The 14,506-nt window shown below is 45.8% G+C and overlaps 1 protein-coding gene across 2 annotated transcripts in view; it reads left to right on the forward strand.

Annotated features, from left to right (window-relative positions):
* Positions 1-11,684: 11,684 nt before the first annotated feature.
* Coro7 (coronin 7) overlaps positions 11,685-14,506 on the forward strand; it is a 55,970-nt gene continuing 53,148 nt past the window's right edge. For both annotated transcript variants that reach the window (XM_026385277.2, XM_026385278.2), the window contains exons 1-2: positions 11,685-11,809; positions 14,402-14,498. In XM_026385277.2, the coding sequence (XP_026241062.2) occupies positions 11,750-11,809; positions 14,402-14,498 (157 nt within the window). In that variant the 5' untranslated portion in view covers positions 11,685-11,749. The remainder of the gene's footprint in view (positions 11,810-14,401; positions 14,499-14,506) is intronic.

The raw sequence follows: 14,506 nt of genomic DNA on the forward strand, positions 1-14,506 counted from the left end.
CAGGGTTTGCAAATAGACAGGAGGCTAGAAAGGTAGACCTGCCTGATAAGTTGCAAGAAAGTTTCAACTTGCATTCTTCCAAGACCATCACCTCACCAAGCAATAGGAAGGGAACCTAAGGGTTCATCGATGGGTTTAGGAAGATCACTGCTCCCCCTGCTCTCTACCCCCAGTATTGTATAGAATAGTTTTGTGTATGTGGATCTGTCTTTCTTTCTTTCTTCCCTCCTCCCTCCCTCTTCCTTCCTTTTTTCTTCTTTTTTTCCACCAAGGATTGAACCCAGGGAGAACCACATCTACCAGAGAGCCACATCCCCAGCCCATTTTTTATTTTGAGACAGGGTCCTTGAACTTGTGATCCTCCTGCCTCAGCCTCCAAAGTCGCTGGAATTACAGGTGTGCACCACCACACCTGGTTAGGCTTGATTCTTTTTTTTTTTTAATATTTATTTTTTGGCAGACACAACATCTTTGTTTGTATGTGGTGCTGAGGATCCAACCAGGGCCGCACGTATGCCAGGCGAGCGCCTCTACCGCTTGAGCCACATCCCCAGCCCTAGGCTTGATTCTTAAGAAGAATCTGAGAAGAGTCTTGTCGGGGAGGGGTTGGAGGAAGAAGCAGAGATGGATAGATACTGGGGCTTGAAACCAGGGCCTCATATATGCTAGGCGATCACTCTACTACTGAGCTATACCCCCAGTCCTGGACATCCAAATGGAAGGCATTCGGGCTTTTTCTCTGCCTCTGGAGGAGTCTGGCCTATGGTTTTCTGTTTGTTTGTTTGGGGATACTGAAGATTGAACCCAGAGGTACTTAAACACTGAGCCACATCCCCAGACCTTTTTATATATTTTAATAGAGATAGGGTCTCGCTGAGTTGCTAAATGCCTTGCTAAGTTGCTGAGACTGGCTTTGAACTTGCAATCCTCCTGCCTCAGCCTCCTAAACCACTCAGATTACAGGTGTGTACCACCGCACCTGGCTGACCTGTTTTTTGACTGTTGTTGGGGTACAGAACAGATACTTTTTATTTTTATTATTTATTTATTTTATTAATTAAATACTAAGAATTGGGAGAAAAAGAAAGAATTGAACCCAGGGGCACTTTACCACTGGACTATATCACTGCCCTTTTTATTTTTTATTTTGAGACAGGATATCACTGAGTTTCTCAGAGCATCAGTAATGTTGCCAAGTTTGGTCTTGAACTTGCAATCCTCCTGCCTCAGCTTTCCAAGTTGCTGGGATTACAGGTATATACCATCACCCCTGAAAGAGCAGATATATTTTTTTAATTGTTGATAGATCTTTATTTATTTATTTATTTAAATATGGTGCTGAGAATCGAACCCAGTGCCTCACACATGCCAGGCAAGTGCTCTACCACGGAGCCCCAGTCCCAGCCCCAACAGATACTTTTTAAATAATTCCCCAACCAAGCTAATGAACCCAATTAATGAGCAGGTTTGGGGAGAATGATAAGTTATTATTTGGGCTTATAATGTTTGAGATGTTTGACTGTCCTATTTTAGGCAATATGTATATGATTATGGAGAAATCTGAAAGCTGTAATGTTCGAAGAATAACTTCTTTACAGTTCACAATTCTTCTTCTTCTTTTTTGGTACTGGGAATTGAACTCAAGGGCACTCAACCACAGAGCCACATCCCCAGCCCTATTTTGTATTTTATTTAGAGACAGGGTCTTCCTGAGTTGCTTAGCACCTTGTTGTTGAGGCTGGCTTTGAACTGGCAATCCTCCTTCCTCAGCCTCCCAAGCCACTGGGATTACAGGAGTGTGCCGCCACACCTGGCTTCTTATTATCATTCTTTTTTTTTTTTTTTTTTGATCAGGGATTGAATCCAGGGGTGCTTAAATACTTGAGCCACATCCCCAGCCCACCTCCCCATTTTTTTAGTTTAATAAATAAATACCTTTATTTTACTTGTTTATGTTTTATGCAGTGCTAAGGATCAAACCCAGTGCCCACACGTGCCAGGTGAGTGCTCTACCACAGAGCCATCCCAGCACCACCCAGCCCTTTTTATATTTTATTTAGAGACAGGGTGTCACTATCACAGGAAAGTAGGGAGCTGAAACTCCTAACCTCGATTCTTTTTTTTTTTTTTAAAGAGAGAGTGAGAGAGGAGAGAGAGAGAGAGTTTTTTTTTTTTTTTTTTTTCAGAGTGAGGGAGGGGAGAGAGAGAGAGAAATTTTTTTTTATTATGTATTGTTTTTTTAGTTTTTGGCAGACACAACATCTTTGTTTGTATGTGGTGCTGAGGATTGAACCCGGGCCGCACGCATGCCAGGCGAGCACGCTACAGCTAGAGCCACATCCCCAGCCCCCATAGAGAGAGAGTTTTTAATATTTATTTTTTAGTTCTTGGCGGACACAACATCTTTGTTGGTATGTGGTGCTGAGGATCGAACCAGGGCCGCACGCATGCCAGGCGAGCGCGCTACCGCTTGAGCCACATCCCCAGCCCTAACCTCGATTCTTGTGTTCTGATGAAAGAAGATTTAATGTCAGACACTAAAAATCACTAAAGAGAACTTTATTAGAAGTGAATGTGAGGTGAAAATACAGTAAAAGAAAAGTGAGCATTAAGCAAAAAGTACTCTCAAGGTAAAGAGTGGGCTATCTCCAAGCAGAGAAGGACAAAGGAGACAATGCCATCCCAATTTTATTACTGTTTGATGTTTACCAGGACAACTGGGGACCACCTTCTATACTCTTTGCCAACCAGGTGTTTCACCTTCCTTCACATCAGGTGGTGGAGGAGTTTTTTACCTTTGTTGGTCATCTCTAAAACTGTCATGGTAGCCATCCTATTTAAAGGGGCTTCATCTACAAGTCAATCCCATGTTAATGTGGGCACTAGGATAAATCACTGGTCAGAAGTTACCTTAATGCACCTGTGCTACTAAAGGAATCTTCCTCTCCAGATAAATGGAGGCACCTTTAGCCATAATTCCTAGCTTCATGTCAATATCAATGGACCCTATCAAAAGTTAATTCCATTAATCCTTTTCTCTTGACATGTTTCCCGATTAGCTCCTTTTGCTTCCATTTCTTTTCTACAAATTAACTACCATACTTTGCTTTCTTGTTTAGTTTGGAAGTAGTTTAAATAAGACCCTTAAATAATTTAAAGTACACCTGTGACCTTGGCTGCATCTCACTGCTTATTACTAGCTACTATCTAATATCAGTAAGTTGCTTAGGGCCTCACTGAGTTGCTGAAGCTGGCTTTGAACTCAGGATCCTCCTGCCTCTGCTTCCTGAGCTGCTGGATTACAGTCATGTGCCACCACGCCCAGTTCTTTTGACATTTTATATTTCAATATGATCAGAACTCTGTGAGGCGGGTAGGAAAGATTATTTTCTTCTCCTTTTTTTTTTTTTTTCCTGGTACTGGGAATTGATCTCAGGGATACTCAACCACTAAACCACATCCCTAGACCTTTTTGTATTTTATTTAGAGACAGGGTCTCAATGAGTTTCTTAGTGCTTTGCGTTTGCTGAGGCTGGCTTTTGAACTTGCGATTCTCCTGCCTCAACCTTCCAAGCCACTAGGATTACAGGAGTGTACCACCGTGCCTGGCGAAAAGACTATTTTCTCTAGTGGACACTCCATCCAAATACAATAAATTCTGAAAGATGTAAAGATTTGTTCAAGGTCACATGGCCAGTAACACCTAAGACCAGGTCTTCTAACAGTGAAAACATGGCTCTTTCCTGTAAACCATGTGGCCTGTCATATCATTAGTTCTTAGTTGCCTAGCCCTTGATAATTTACAAAATATTTTCTCATGTTTCATTTCATTTGATTCTCACAAGAGGGAGGCACGACAAATATTTATTGTCACCCTTGTGTAGGAACTGTTGCCCTGCCTTCCAAAGCCTTCAATTGGGACAGGATACAAATTGTCCATCTCAGGCCTGTTGCCAAAGACTGGGAGGAGCACATGGACCACATCTCCCCACATTCCTAGGCAGAGTAAGCCTCCTCTCCCTGTGTCCTGTGTTCTCCATTCTGAATTCCCCCAATCTTGAGCTTTAAGGAGAAATAAAAATTGCTTACAGAGAGCATGCAAAGCAGCAAGCACATCCCTTCATGCACTCTTCATTTCACTAGACCAGTAATTCCACCAGGTTCTCTTCAGATCACATCTGTCTTTACATCTGAACACACTGGTAGACCTCCAGGGTGCGGGTTAAAGGTAAAGAAAATGAGTGTCTATTCCATGATTTCTTGCTGAAACCACTGACCATTTGAGGTTAAATGGGAGGGAGCAAGTCCATGATGTCATTTGGCTGCAACCCTCCCATGAGTGAGGAGCCCTTCCAGGGAGGGCACACTCTTCCTGAGGCTATAAAGGCTAGCTCAGGCCAGGCATGGTGGCACATACCTGTAATAATCCCAGCAGCTCCAGGGCTGAAGCATGAGGATTCCAAGTTCAAGACCAGCCTCAGCAATTTAGTGAGGCATTAAGCAACTCATTAAGACCCTGTCTCAAAATTAAAAAATAAAAGGGTTGAGGATGTGGCTCAGTGGTTAAGTGTCCCTGGGTTCAATCCATAGTACCCCCCCCCAAAAAAAAAGGAAAAGATGGGCTGGGGATGTGGCTCAAGCGTGGCATGCGTGCGGCCCGGGTTCGATCCTCAGCACCACATACCAACAAAGATGTTGTGTCCGCCGAGAACTAAAAATAAATAAATATTAAAAATTCTCTCTCTCTCTCTCTCTCTCTCTCTCTCTCTCTCTCTCTCTCCTCTCTCACTCTCTCTTTAAAAAAAAAATAAAAAATAAAGAAGTCATGCTGGGCTGAGATTATGGCTCAGTACTTGTGGTAGAGTACTTGCCTAGCATGCGTGAGGCACTGGGTTCGGTCCTCAGCACCACATAAAGTAAAATAAAGACACCTATAACTAAAAAATAAATATAAAAAAATAAGTCAGGCTGGTAATTCATGGGCTTGCACTGGGAGAAATTCTGGTGGCCCTCCAGTCCAATTTTACAACTGATGAAGTAATTTATTCTGCTCAAGTTTGCAGCAGCCACAGTGCTCCCAGCACTACTAGCAAGACTCACCCTCTCTAGCCAGAAAGGATTTGGGAACACATGAAGCAGACTGTCACTCCCTGGATCTTGCTGTCTCTTTGTTCCTTTTCTCTTCCTGGTTGTGGAACTCAGCTTGGTCACTGTGTAGACAGAAGAGCTGTCTGCTCTCATCAGGCGCCCACCACAGCCAGTGCCTAGGAGAGTAGGTTAGGAGTCACAAACTCAGGTGCTAAGGCCAGGTAGGTAAAGTATAAGAGTGAAAAGCACATGACTGTAGTTTTACCTATTCAAGAGGCTGAAGCAGAAGATTGAAAATTCAAGGTCAGTCTGGGCAATAAATATAGTTAGAACCTATCTCAAAAAAAAAAAAAAAAAAGAATTATGGAGTAAAAGATGATGGAGCACAGTAGAACTGTGAAAACATCTGTTCCCCTTCCCCTAGGAATGAACCCCAGGGGCATTCTATCACTGAGTTATATCCCCGGCTGTCTTTTGAACTTTTAAGAGACAGATTCTTGCTTGGTTGCTGAGGTTGTACTCCCAAGTCACTGGGATTACAGGCATGTGCCACCATGCCTGGCAAGAACATCTACTTTAATTTTTCAACATCCCCATCCCCCAAGAGCACCTGCTTTAAAGGGAACAAGTATTATTCCGCTCTGGGCCCATACCTATGTGAAGATATGGATCCAGAATCACCAAATTTTTCATTTTTCAAGAGTCTGAAATCCAACTGGGAATGGTCAATTCCTATATGTCAATCAGCAGATTTGGGAGGCTAAGGCAGAAGGATTGCAAGTTCAAGGCCATCCCTAACAACTTAGTGAGAGGAGACCCTATCTCAAAAAAAAATTTACAAATTAAAAGGACTAGGGCTGGGGCTGGGGCTGAGTGGTAGAGTGCTCACCAAACATTTGAGAGGCACTGGGTTTGATCCTCAGCAGCACATAAAAATAAATAAATAAATAAAATAAAGATATTTTACCCACCTATAACTAAAAAATGTTTAAAAAAATTAAAAGGACTAGGGCTGGGCAGGGTGACACATACCGGTAATCCCAGTGGCCTTGGGAGGCTAAGGCAGGAGGATGAGTTCAAAGCCAGTCTCAGCAACTTAATGAGGTCCTAAGCAATTCAGTGAGACCTTGTCTAAAAATAAAATATAAAAAAGGGCTGCAGATGTGGCTCAGTGGTTAAGTGCCCCTAGGTTCAATCCTTGGTACCCCCCACCACCAAAAAAAAAGGACTAGAGATGTAGCTCAGTAGTAGAGCATCCCTAGGTTCTGAAAAACCAGCCTCTACCTCAGAGCAAAGCCTGTCCAAGGAAGGGACATGACATTGTCCTTGAAAGACCCACAGAGCACTCCTAGGCACATTCCCACCCTGCTAAGTGGTTTATCTACAAATAACAGGAGAGATCTGCTGTGCCAGGTGTCCCTGACTCAGTCAGGCTAGGTGGGGACCCATAGCAGCCCCCTAGCAGCCACCAATCAGCATGAGACAGGGAAATACCTGGGATGCCAGATGACCCTCCCAGTAGTTTATGGTGGTTGATAACATGTTGGGAAACCATGTAATTCAGCATGAACACCCCTCTTGGCTTAAACCAATCAGTTCAAATGAATACCCCTTTTGTACTGACCAATCACCCTTACCCAAATTGTTCCCACCAGTGAATGTGCTAATCATGTTTTAGAGTTGTTATTTGATTTTCCCTCGGCGTGTGAAGATTTGCTAAGAGATGCTATGATGTATGTGGGGGTCCTTGCCTTCTCCAAAGAATGTATAAAACTGCTACAAACCCTGGGCTCGGGCTTCTCAGCGTCACCAGTTGCTGTGTGTGCGCAGAGGACCAAGCTAGCTCGCAATAAACACCTCTTTGCTGCTTACATCGATCTTGGGTCTCTGGTGGTCTTTTGGGGGTCCCAAATTCATGCATAACAGTTCAATCCCTAGTACTGCAAAAGAAAAAAGAAAGTAAAATATAAAATTTTATATAATTTCCAAATTTTAAAAAATGCTATACAAACCAACTGAAGGACAGAAGTACTTCTGTCCCAGTTGGCTCTGGCTGCCTTAACAGAATACCATGAGACTGGTGACTTCACAACACACACGTTTTTCTCTTGCTTCTGGAAGTTAGAAATCCAAAATCAGTGTGCTATCACAGTCAGATTCTTGATGAGGGCCTTCCTTGGTGCTTGCACAAAAAAGGCGAGTGAGCTCTAGTCCTTTCATGACTAGACATGAATGGACGCTGAGGATACAGCTCAGTAATATGGAGCTTGCCCTCATGGGTCTTCCCCTGTGGCATCCTCTAAACCTAATTACCTCCTAAAAGCCCTAAATCATAATACTACCCCACTGGAGTTGGCAGGGACATCTGGCACATGAATTCTGAGTTGACACAAATATATAATCTGTAATATTATCTGTGAACCAGATTTATGCCATGGCATGTCCATTTGTTACCTCTGGGATTAATGGCTTTCTCTAAGCCATCTTCCTGCCTACCAGCACCCTGATATATTCTGCCTTCTCAAGAAACTTGCTATATTGATCAATCCTTCCCATTTCTATACTTCAACCCTTCTTACTTGTTCCTTCTTATCAGCATTTGTATTTATTTATTTATGGTGCTGGGGATCAATCGTAGGGCCTCATGCATGCCAATCAAGCACTCTTCCACTGAGGTACACTCCCAGCCCTGTTAATAAACTTTTGCATTGTGTATGTGCTTTCTTAGGCCCATCTGACCCAATAGTAAATTTATAATTAAAAAAATTGCAAGGCGCAGTGGTGCACGCCTGTAATCCCAGCAGCTCAAGAGGCTGAGACAGGAGGATTGTGAGTTCAAAGCCAGCCTCAGCAAAAAGCAAGGTGTTACAACAACTCAGTGTAGACCATGCCTCTAAATAAAATACAAAAAATAGGGCTGGGGATGTGGCTCAGTGATAGTGTGCCCCTGAGTTCAATCCCTGGTACCCCCCAAAAAATAAAAAATAAATAAATACTTCAGGGATAGCAATGAAGTGATACCAAGCCTGTTTAAGAGGCTTATGTGAACCTTTTCATAGGTGTACAATTGATTCACATTTGAAGCATAATGAGTATTGTGTGAATGTCAGCTTAGCAGAAAGTTAGATCAAATACTACTGATACAAAAAAATTAAAAATAAAAATAAAATTGAAAAAGCAAATACACATAAAAAATACTACTGATGCAAACAGTAACTAAGGGATGAGTTTTGACTTAAGAAGGAATTTTGACTTACGAAGCACAATATTCTGGGCTGTGAGTGTAGCTAAGTGGTAGAGTATTGGCCTAGTATATCCAAGGCCTTGGGTTCCATTACCAGCACCAAGAAACAAAACAAAATCCCAAACTCAATACCAATTATATGTTCCTCAAAAAATTAAAAACAGAACTACCATATTACCAGGTGTGGTGATATAGCCTCTGATCCCTGCTATAGGAAAATCGAGGCAGGAGGATCACAAGTTCAAGGCCAGCCTGGGCAATTAATATAACTCTGTCTCAAAATTAAAAGACAAAATTAAAACAACAAACTCCCCCTTCAAAAAAAAAAAAACCACACAAAACAACTTTTGGTACTGTCGCGTTTCTCACAACTAAGACACTCCAAATGAACTGGGCTGCACGAAATAACCACACAAGAGAAAGAGATACCTTTTTCTGTGGGTCCTGTGACAGCTCCTATGACAGCTCCTCTGACCTTAAGGGTCCGCAGAAAGAGAGAGAGAGAGAGAGAGGGAGGGTCAGGTTTCAGGGGGTTGAGTTTAGCTTTGGGATGTCTGCTGTCAGCAGGTTGACTGACATCTAGAAGGCCACGTCAGAGCCAGAGAAGGGGGACACACAAATGGCACTTCCATGGAACATTCTATCCTAAACAGGGCAAAGGGGTAGTATTACAAAGGAATAGGAGAGTATAGCTCCTGAAGACATGCCTTCTATTTCCTGGGCTGGGACAACGCCCAAGTCACCATGAAATATAGTGATTGGTCTTCAGGATGAAAGGCTTGGGTCATTCAGAGTGGCTCCCCACATGGTAGGATCCTAGAAATCTCATTTCTGGGTATATATCCAAAGAATTGAAAGCAGGGTCTCAGATATTTGTATACCCATAACCCATGTTCCTAGCTGCATTGTTCACAATAGCCAGGAGTCCACTGACAGATGAATGGATAAGCTAAATGTGGTACACATACACAATACTATATTACTCATCCTTTTTTTTTTTTGAGAAAGAGAGAGAGAGAGAATTTTTTTAATATTTATTTTTTCAATTTTCGGTGGACACAACATCTTTATTTTATTTTTATGTGGTGCTGAGGATTGAACCCAGCACCCTGCTCATGCCAGGTGAGCGCATTACTGCTTGAGCCACATCCCCAGCCCTTTTTAAAAATTTTGAGACAGGGTCTTGGTAAGTTGCTGAGTCTGTCCTAGAATTTGTGATCTTCCTGCCTTAGCCTCCCTGAGTTGCTGGGTTACAGGTGTGTGCTACCGCATCTGGTCCCTGTGAATGCACTTAATGCTACCAAATTGTACACTTAAGAATGGTTACCAGCTGGGCGTGGTGGCACACGCCTGTAATTCCAGCAGCTCCTGAGGCTGAGGCAGGAAGAACACAAGTTCAAAGTCAACCTCAGCAAAAGCAAGGTGGTAAGCAACTCAGTGATAAAATAAAATAAAACACAAAATTGGGCTGAGGACATGGCTCAATGTTCAAGTGTCTCTGAATTCAATCCTCTATACCGGTACGCCCTCCCACCCCCCCAAAAAAAATAGGCTACAGGCTACCGGCTGGAAATATAGCTCTGTGGAGGAGCCAACTGTCTAGCATGGGAAAGGCCCTGGGTTTCATCTCTCCCTATCCCAGTTAAGATGGTAAATTGTATACTTTTTTACCATACCATTTTAAAAACAATATCTGAGGTAATGAAACTCCACAACCAACTCAAGACTGTGCTGGTGGGGCTGGGGATGTGGCTCAAGCAGTAGTGCGCTCGCCTGGCACGCATGCAGCCCGGGTTCCATCCTCAGCACCACATACAAACAAAGATGTTGTGTCCACCGAAAACTGAAAAATAAATATTAAAATTCTCTCTCTCTCTCTTAAAAAAAAAAAAAAAAACAAGAAAAAAAAACGAAAAAAAAAAAAAAGACTGTGCTGGAGGTGTCTTTCTGAAGCTGCTGGTATTCCAGATCTGGTAAGTGTGGGCACACTGCACATCTGTGGGTGCCAGATGCTTAAAGCTCTGTATCCTACACTTCAATCAACTCTACTGACATTCCATTTTTTACTCATCAAAGATGCTTTTGAATCGCTTAGTAGGATACAGGTAAGCAGTTTCATAATTTACCTCTTTAGAAAGATCCATATTTCCGATTCCCTTGGGGGCCTGTCAGCATTACCTGGTCTGTGCAGCCTATCACCTGCTGTGGAAAGGGAATTTTCAAAGCAGCTGACCATTCCAGAACAATCAGTCATATTCCTCAGATCAAAATCCCTTTTACCAGCACGCTTGGGCAAGTGTTCTGCCAGTTCCAAAGCACACAGCATTCAGATTGCATGGAGTCAGTGTTCAGTGATGAGAAGATGGCTTGGAATGAACGGTCACAGGCAGAACAAACACTCTATCTTCTCGAGTAGCTGGGGAACTAAGCCATGCAGCGCCTCTGGAGACCATAGCTTTTTCTTTCTTTTTTGGTGTGGTACTGGGGATTGAACCCTGGGTCTTGTGCATGCAAGGCAAGCACTCTACCAACTGAACTATATCCCCAGCCCAAGACATAGCTTTTTAAGGGATTCTTATCTTTTGCTCTCTTTCCTGTTTATCTAAATGACTTAAGTAATTTATTGGGGGGGTGTGTCTCACTACACCCAAGGGCTGGAAGGGACCCGCCAGGACATAACTCCAAGGAGTTATGCTGAAGCCCCTCACCCTCCCACCTGGCCTGAGCAGGATGAAGAGGACTCAGAGGCTTTTGAGTAGGCCCTGAGGACAGGGATATGCTTCAGACTTGGGCTCCAGTTTCCCCCTCTGTCATTTACATCGGTGTTACCTGGGGCCAATGGCTTATCCTTTATTTTTTATTTTTTTTCTCTTTGCTGCGGCCCGAAGCTAAGACCAGGAGCACGGTAGACAAGCACTCTACACCGAACTATATCTGCCCTAAGTCGGGTTTCCTGTCTCCGGAATTGCTAATTTCTGCCCTCCCTACTTGAGGAGGTAGGTAGTGCAGGAAGGGGCGCCTAACACACTGAAAAGCCTCCTGGGACAAATCCTGCCCGCAGAATCTCCATTGCTGAGCCAGGTCCCCACGCGCGCCGCCGCCGGCAGAAAGCCGCAAGGCACGTGACCACCCACCCGCGCCGGCGCTGCCTCGGCATCTGGGCGTGGCTTCGCGGACGACCTCGCCGTCCATTGGCAGGGAGGCGGGACCGACGGCGCGCGCGCTCCTAGCTAGAGAGGTTGGGGGCGTGGTCAGGAAGCCCGCAGACGGCTACGATTGGCCGGGGGCGCTCAGGGCGTGGCCGTGGACCAAGGGTTGCGGGTGGGGCAGCAGGCAGCTGGAGTCGCGGCTGCTGAGCGTGCACCTGAGAGCTGACTCCCGGGTCACCCAAGCTGTGTGCAAACGGTCTCTGCCTCCATGAACCGCTTCAAGGTGTCCAAGTTCCGGCACTTGGAGGCCCGGCTGCCCCGCCGCGAGGTGAGCCTGCTCCGCTGGCCCCGAGCCCATGCACCGGCCCCCTCGGGCCGCCCTCCCCCTGCGCCGGCCCCTCAGTGGACGCCCCGGCTTGCCAAGTTTCCCAGCCCTACTTCCCCCGGGCTCTCCCTTCAGGCCCAGGCGCCCGGGCCTCCCCGTCGCTGCTAGGAGGGCAGACGTGGCCCCGCTGTTCGGTGATCCCGGCGGCCTGCCTGCCCCGCCTGCCTAGCTCCGGGACCTCTGAGGCGAAGTATCCCTTGCAACTGGGGCCAGGCTTGAGACTTGCGAGGCTGCCCCCCTTCCCTGCTTCCGGTCGGCCTCGTTGGGGAGCTGAGATCTGGAAGCTGCTGGAGCCTGCCCGCTCCTCCCCGCCGCCGTGGACCGCCTCTGCCCGGGGCCAGGCTGAGGGAGAGCTGCGTCTCTTTCCCTGGCCTGGGCGAGTCCGAGTATGGCAGCTGTAGAAGGGCGCCGTTGGCCAGAAGCGGGCCCTCCCTCGGGTTTCCGCCAGCGCTTCCTCCTTTCTCTGCTTCAAGCTCTTCCTTTACTCTGGTGATGCTGCCGGAGCCTGGGTGGGGCCTGGGGAAGCCAGAGCAGGTGGAGCTCAGAGGAAGAGCTGAGCCGACTGCTGTGTGTGGGGGTACCTCCGACCTCCAGCAGGGCAACAGGTCTGATGAGGGATGTGCTGCACGGATGATGCCAGCCTTGGTCTGCCACTCCCCGTGTTATTTGGAAGGCCTTAGGAACTGATCTCTAGTGGCCCAATCACGGCCCAAAGCAAGCCAGGGCCACCGAAATGCAACCGCATTTCCCTTTCTCTCTCGGTCGCACTGATAGCCACATGAAGGAGATAGCCAGCAAGCAGAGAAACATATAAGGGCATTGCAAGTTTTGTTTGGGGGAAAGCGGGGGTACTGGGGATTGAACTCAGGGGCACTGGACCACTGAGCCACATCCTCAGTCCTATTTTGTATTTTATTTAGAGATAGGGTCTCACTGAGTTGCTTAAATCCTGGCTTTTGCTGAGGCTGGCTTTGAACTCCTCTTTCTTGCCTTATCCTCCTAAGCTGCTGGGATTACAGGCATGGACCACTGCACCCGGCCACTTTGCAAGTTTTAATAAGTGCATTGAAGGACACTCATGAGGAGCAAAGATGGAGGGTGATGATGTGGGGGTTAATTTCAGTAGGGTGATGGGGAAGGCTGCCTGGATTTCAACTGAGGCTCAAAGGGTGAGAAGTGAGAAAGAGTCTGGTGGAGGACTGAAAAGAAGGCAGGTGGATGGAGAGCAGTGATCAGGGAAGCATAGTGACAATTAAGTGCAGAGCTGTTCTGCCAAGTCTGAGGGGCTGTGGAAGAAGTTGGGTTTTGTTCTCAGTGCAGTAGGGACCCTTTGAAAGGCAGAGGGAAGTTTTTAGTGTTTAATCTTGCATTAAGACCATTGCTGGTAGTGCAGTAAGTGCTCCTCATGGGGTCTGGAGAGTACTTGGCTGGCCCTGGTCCTGAGTGGGTCTCAGTCCAGCAAGGTAAAGTGCAGAAAGGGGCGCCTAATGGAACCATAGATTGCAGTCAAAACTTGAGTTTATATTAGGGAGACAGGAGAATAGGCAGTCTCTTCTCCTTTTCAAAGAGACTGTCTGTCATTATGCTTGTATGGTAAACATGAATTGGGAGGGAAAAATAAAGATGGTACTGATATTCTACTGGTGGCAAGTGAACTTTGAAGTAAGAAATTTAGGTGTGATGCTGCAGGTGGTTGGACTGGGAAGTTGGGTGCTCTGTCATTGGGGCAGGAAGGAACAAGGAGCTATGTTTTGACACCAACAGAGGAAATATGAGGGCCTTGTTGATCTCGTTTCAAAAAAAGCACCCCATGCCTGTGGGGGTAAAGTGTTCACTCATTTAGGACACTTAATGGAAGGGCATGTTCTGATAAGGCCAAGCCTCAGTTTTCCCTGTTGAGAGTGGGTGCTTTTCTCCCAGTGCTTGGAGGGGTCCCTGAACCCTGGCAGAGCCCTCAGCAGCACCATTGGGGAAGCTGAGCCATCTTCTGTCTTAGCTACTCACTCCTCCTCCTCCTGCCTCCCTCCCTCCTTTCCTTTTGAAAGAAATAGGCTTCCTTCTGACAGCTTCTTCATCCTTTTTAGGGAACTGACTTATAAGCAAAATCACCCCCCTTAGTGACTTAGGTTATTTCAAGAACATTTTGCATTTCCTAAAGGACTGCGTGAATGGGAACAGGGTTTGATCTAAATAATGCATCTCTAATGCTGCAGCTTTAGAGTAGAGTTTCCTGAACTATGGCCTCTGCCCACTGCTTTAGTCTTGAGTAGAAATCTGGCCTTTACCACTCGTTTCTTTTTTTCTTTTTCTTTTTTTTTTTTTTTAAGAGAGAGTGAGAGAGGAGAGAGAGAGAGAGAAAGAGAGAGAGAGAGAATTTTTAATATTTATTTTTTAGTTTTTGGCGGACACAACATCTTTGTTTGTATGTGGTGCTGAGGATCGAACCCGGGCCGCACGCATGCCAGGCAAGCAAGCGCACTACCGCTTGAGCCACATCCCCAGCCCTACCACTCATTTCTTATTCTTTATTTTCAGGCCTGGATCAATGACATTCGTGCAGGAACCACCCCCTCATGTGGGAACCAGATTAAATCGAGCTCTACCTTGATTGCCTTCAACTCTGACCGTCCAGGTATGGGG

The sequence above is a fragment of the Urocitellus parryii genome, chromosome 9 (genome assembly GCF_045843805.1).
Source record: "Urocitellus parryii isolate mUroPar1 chromosome 9, mUroPar1.hap1, whole genome shotgun sequence".
NCBI classification, from domain to species: Eukaryota; Metazoa; Chordata; class Mammalia; order Rodentia; family Sciuridae; genus Urocitellus; species Urocitellus parryii.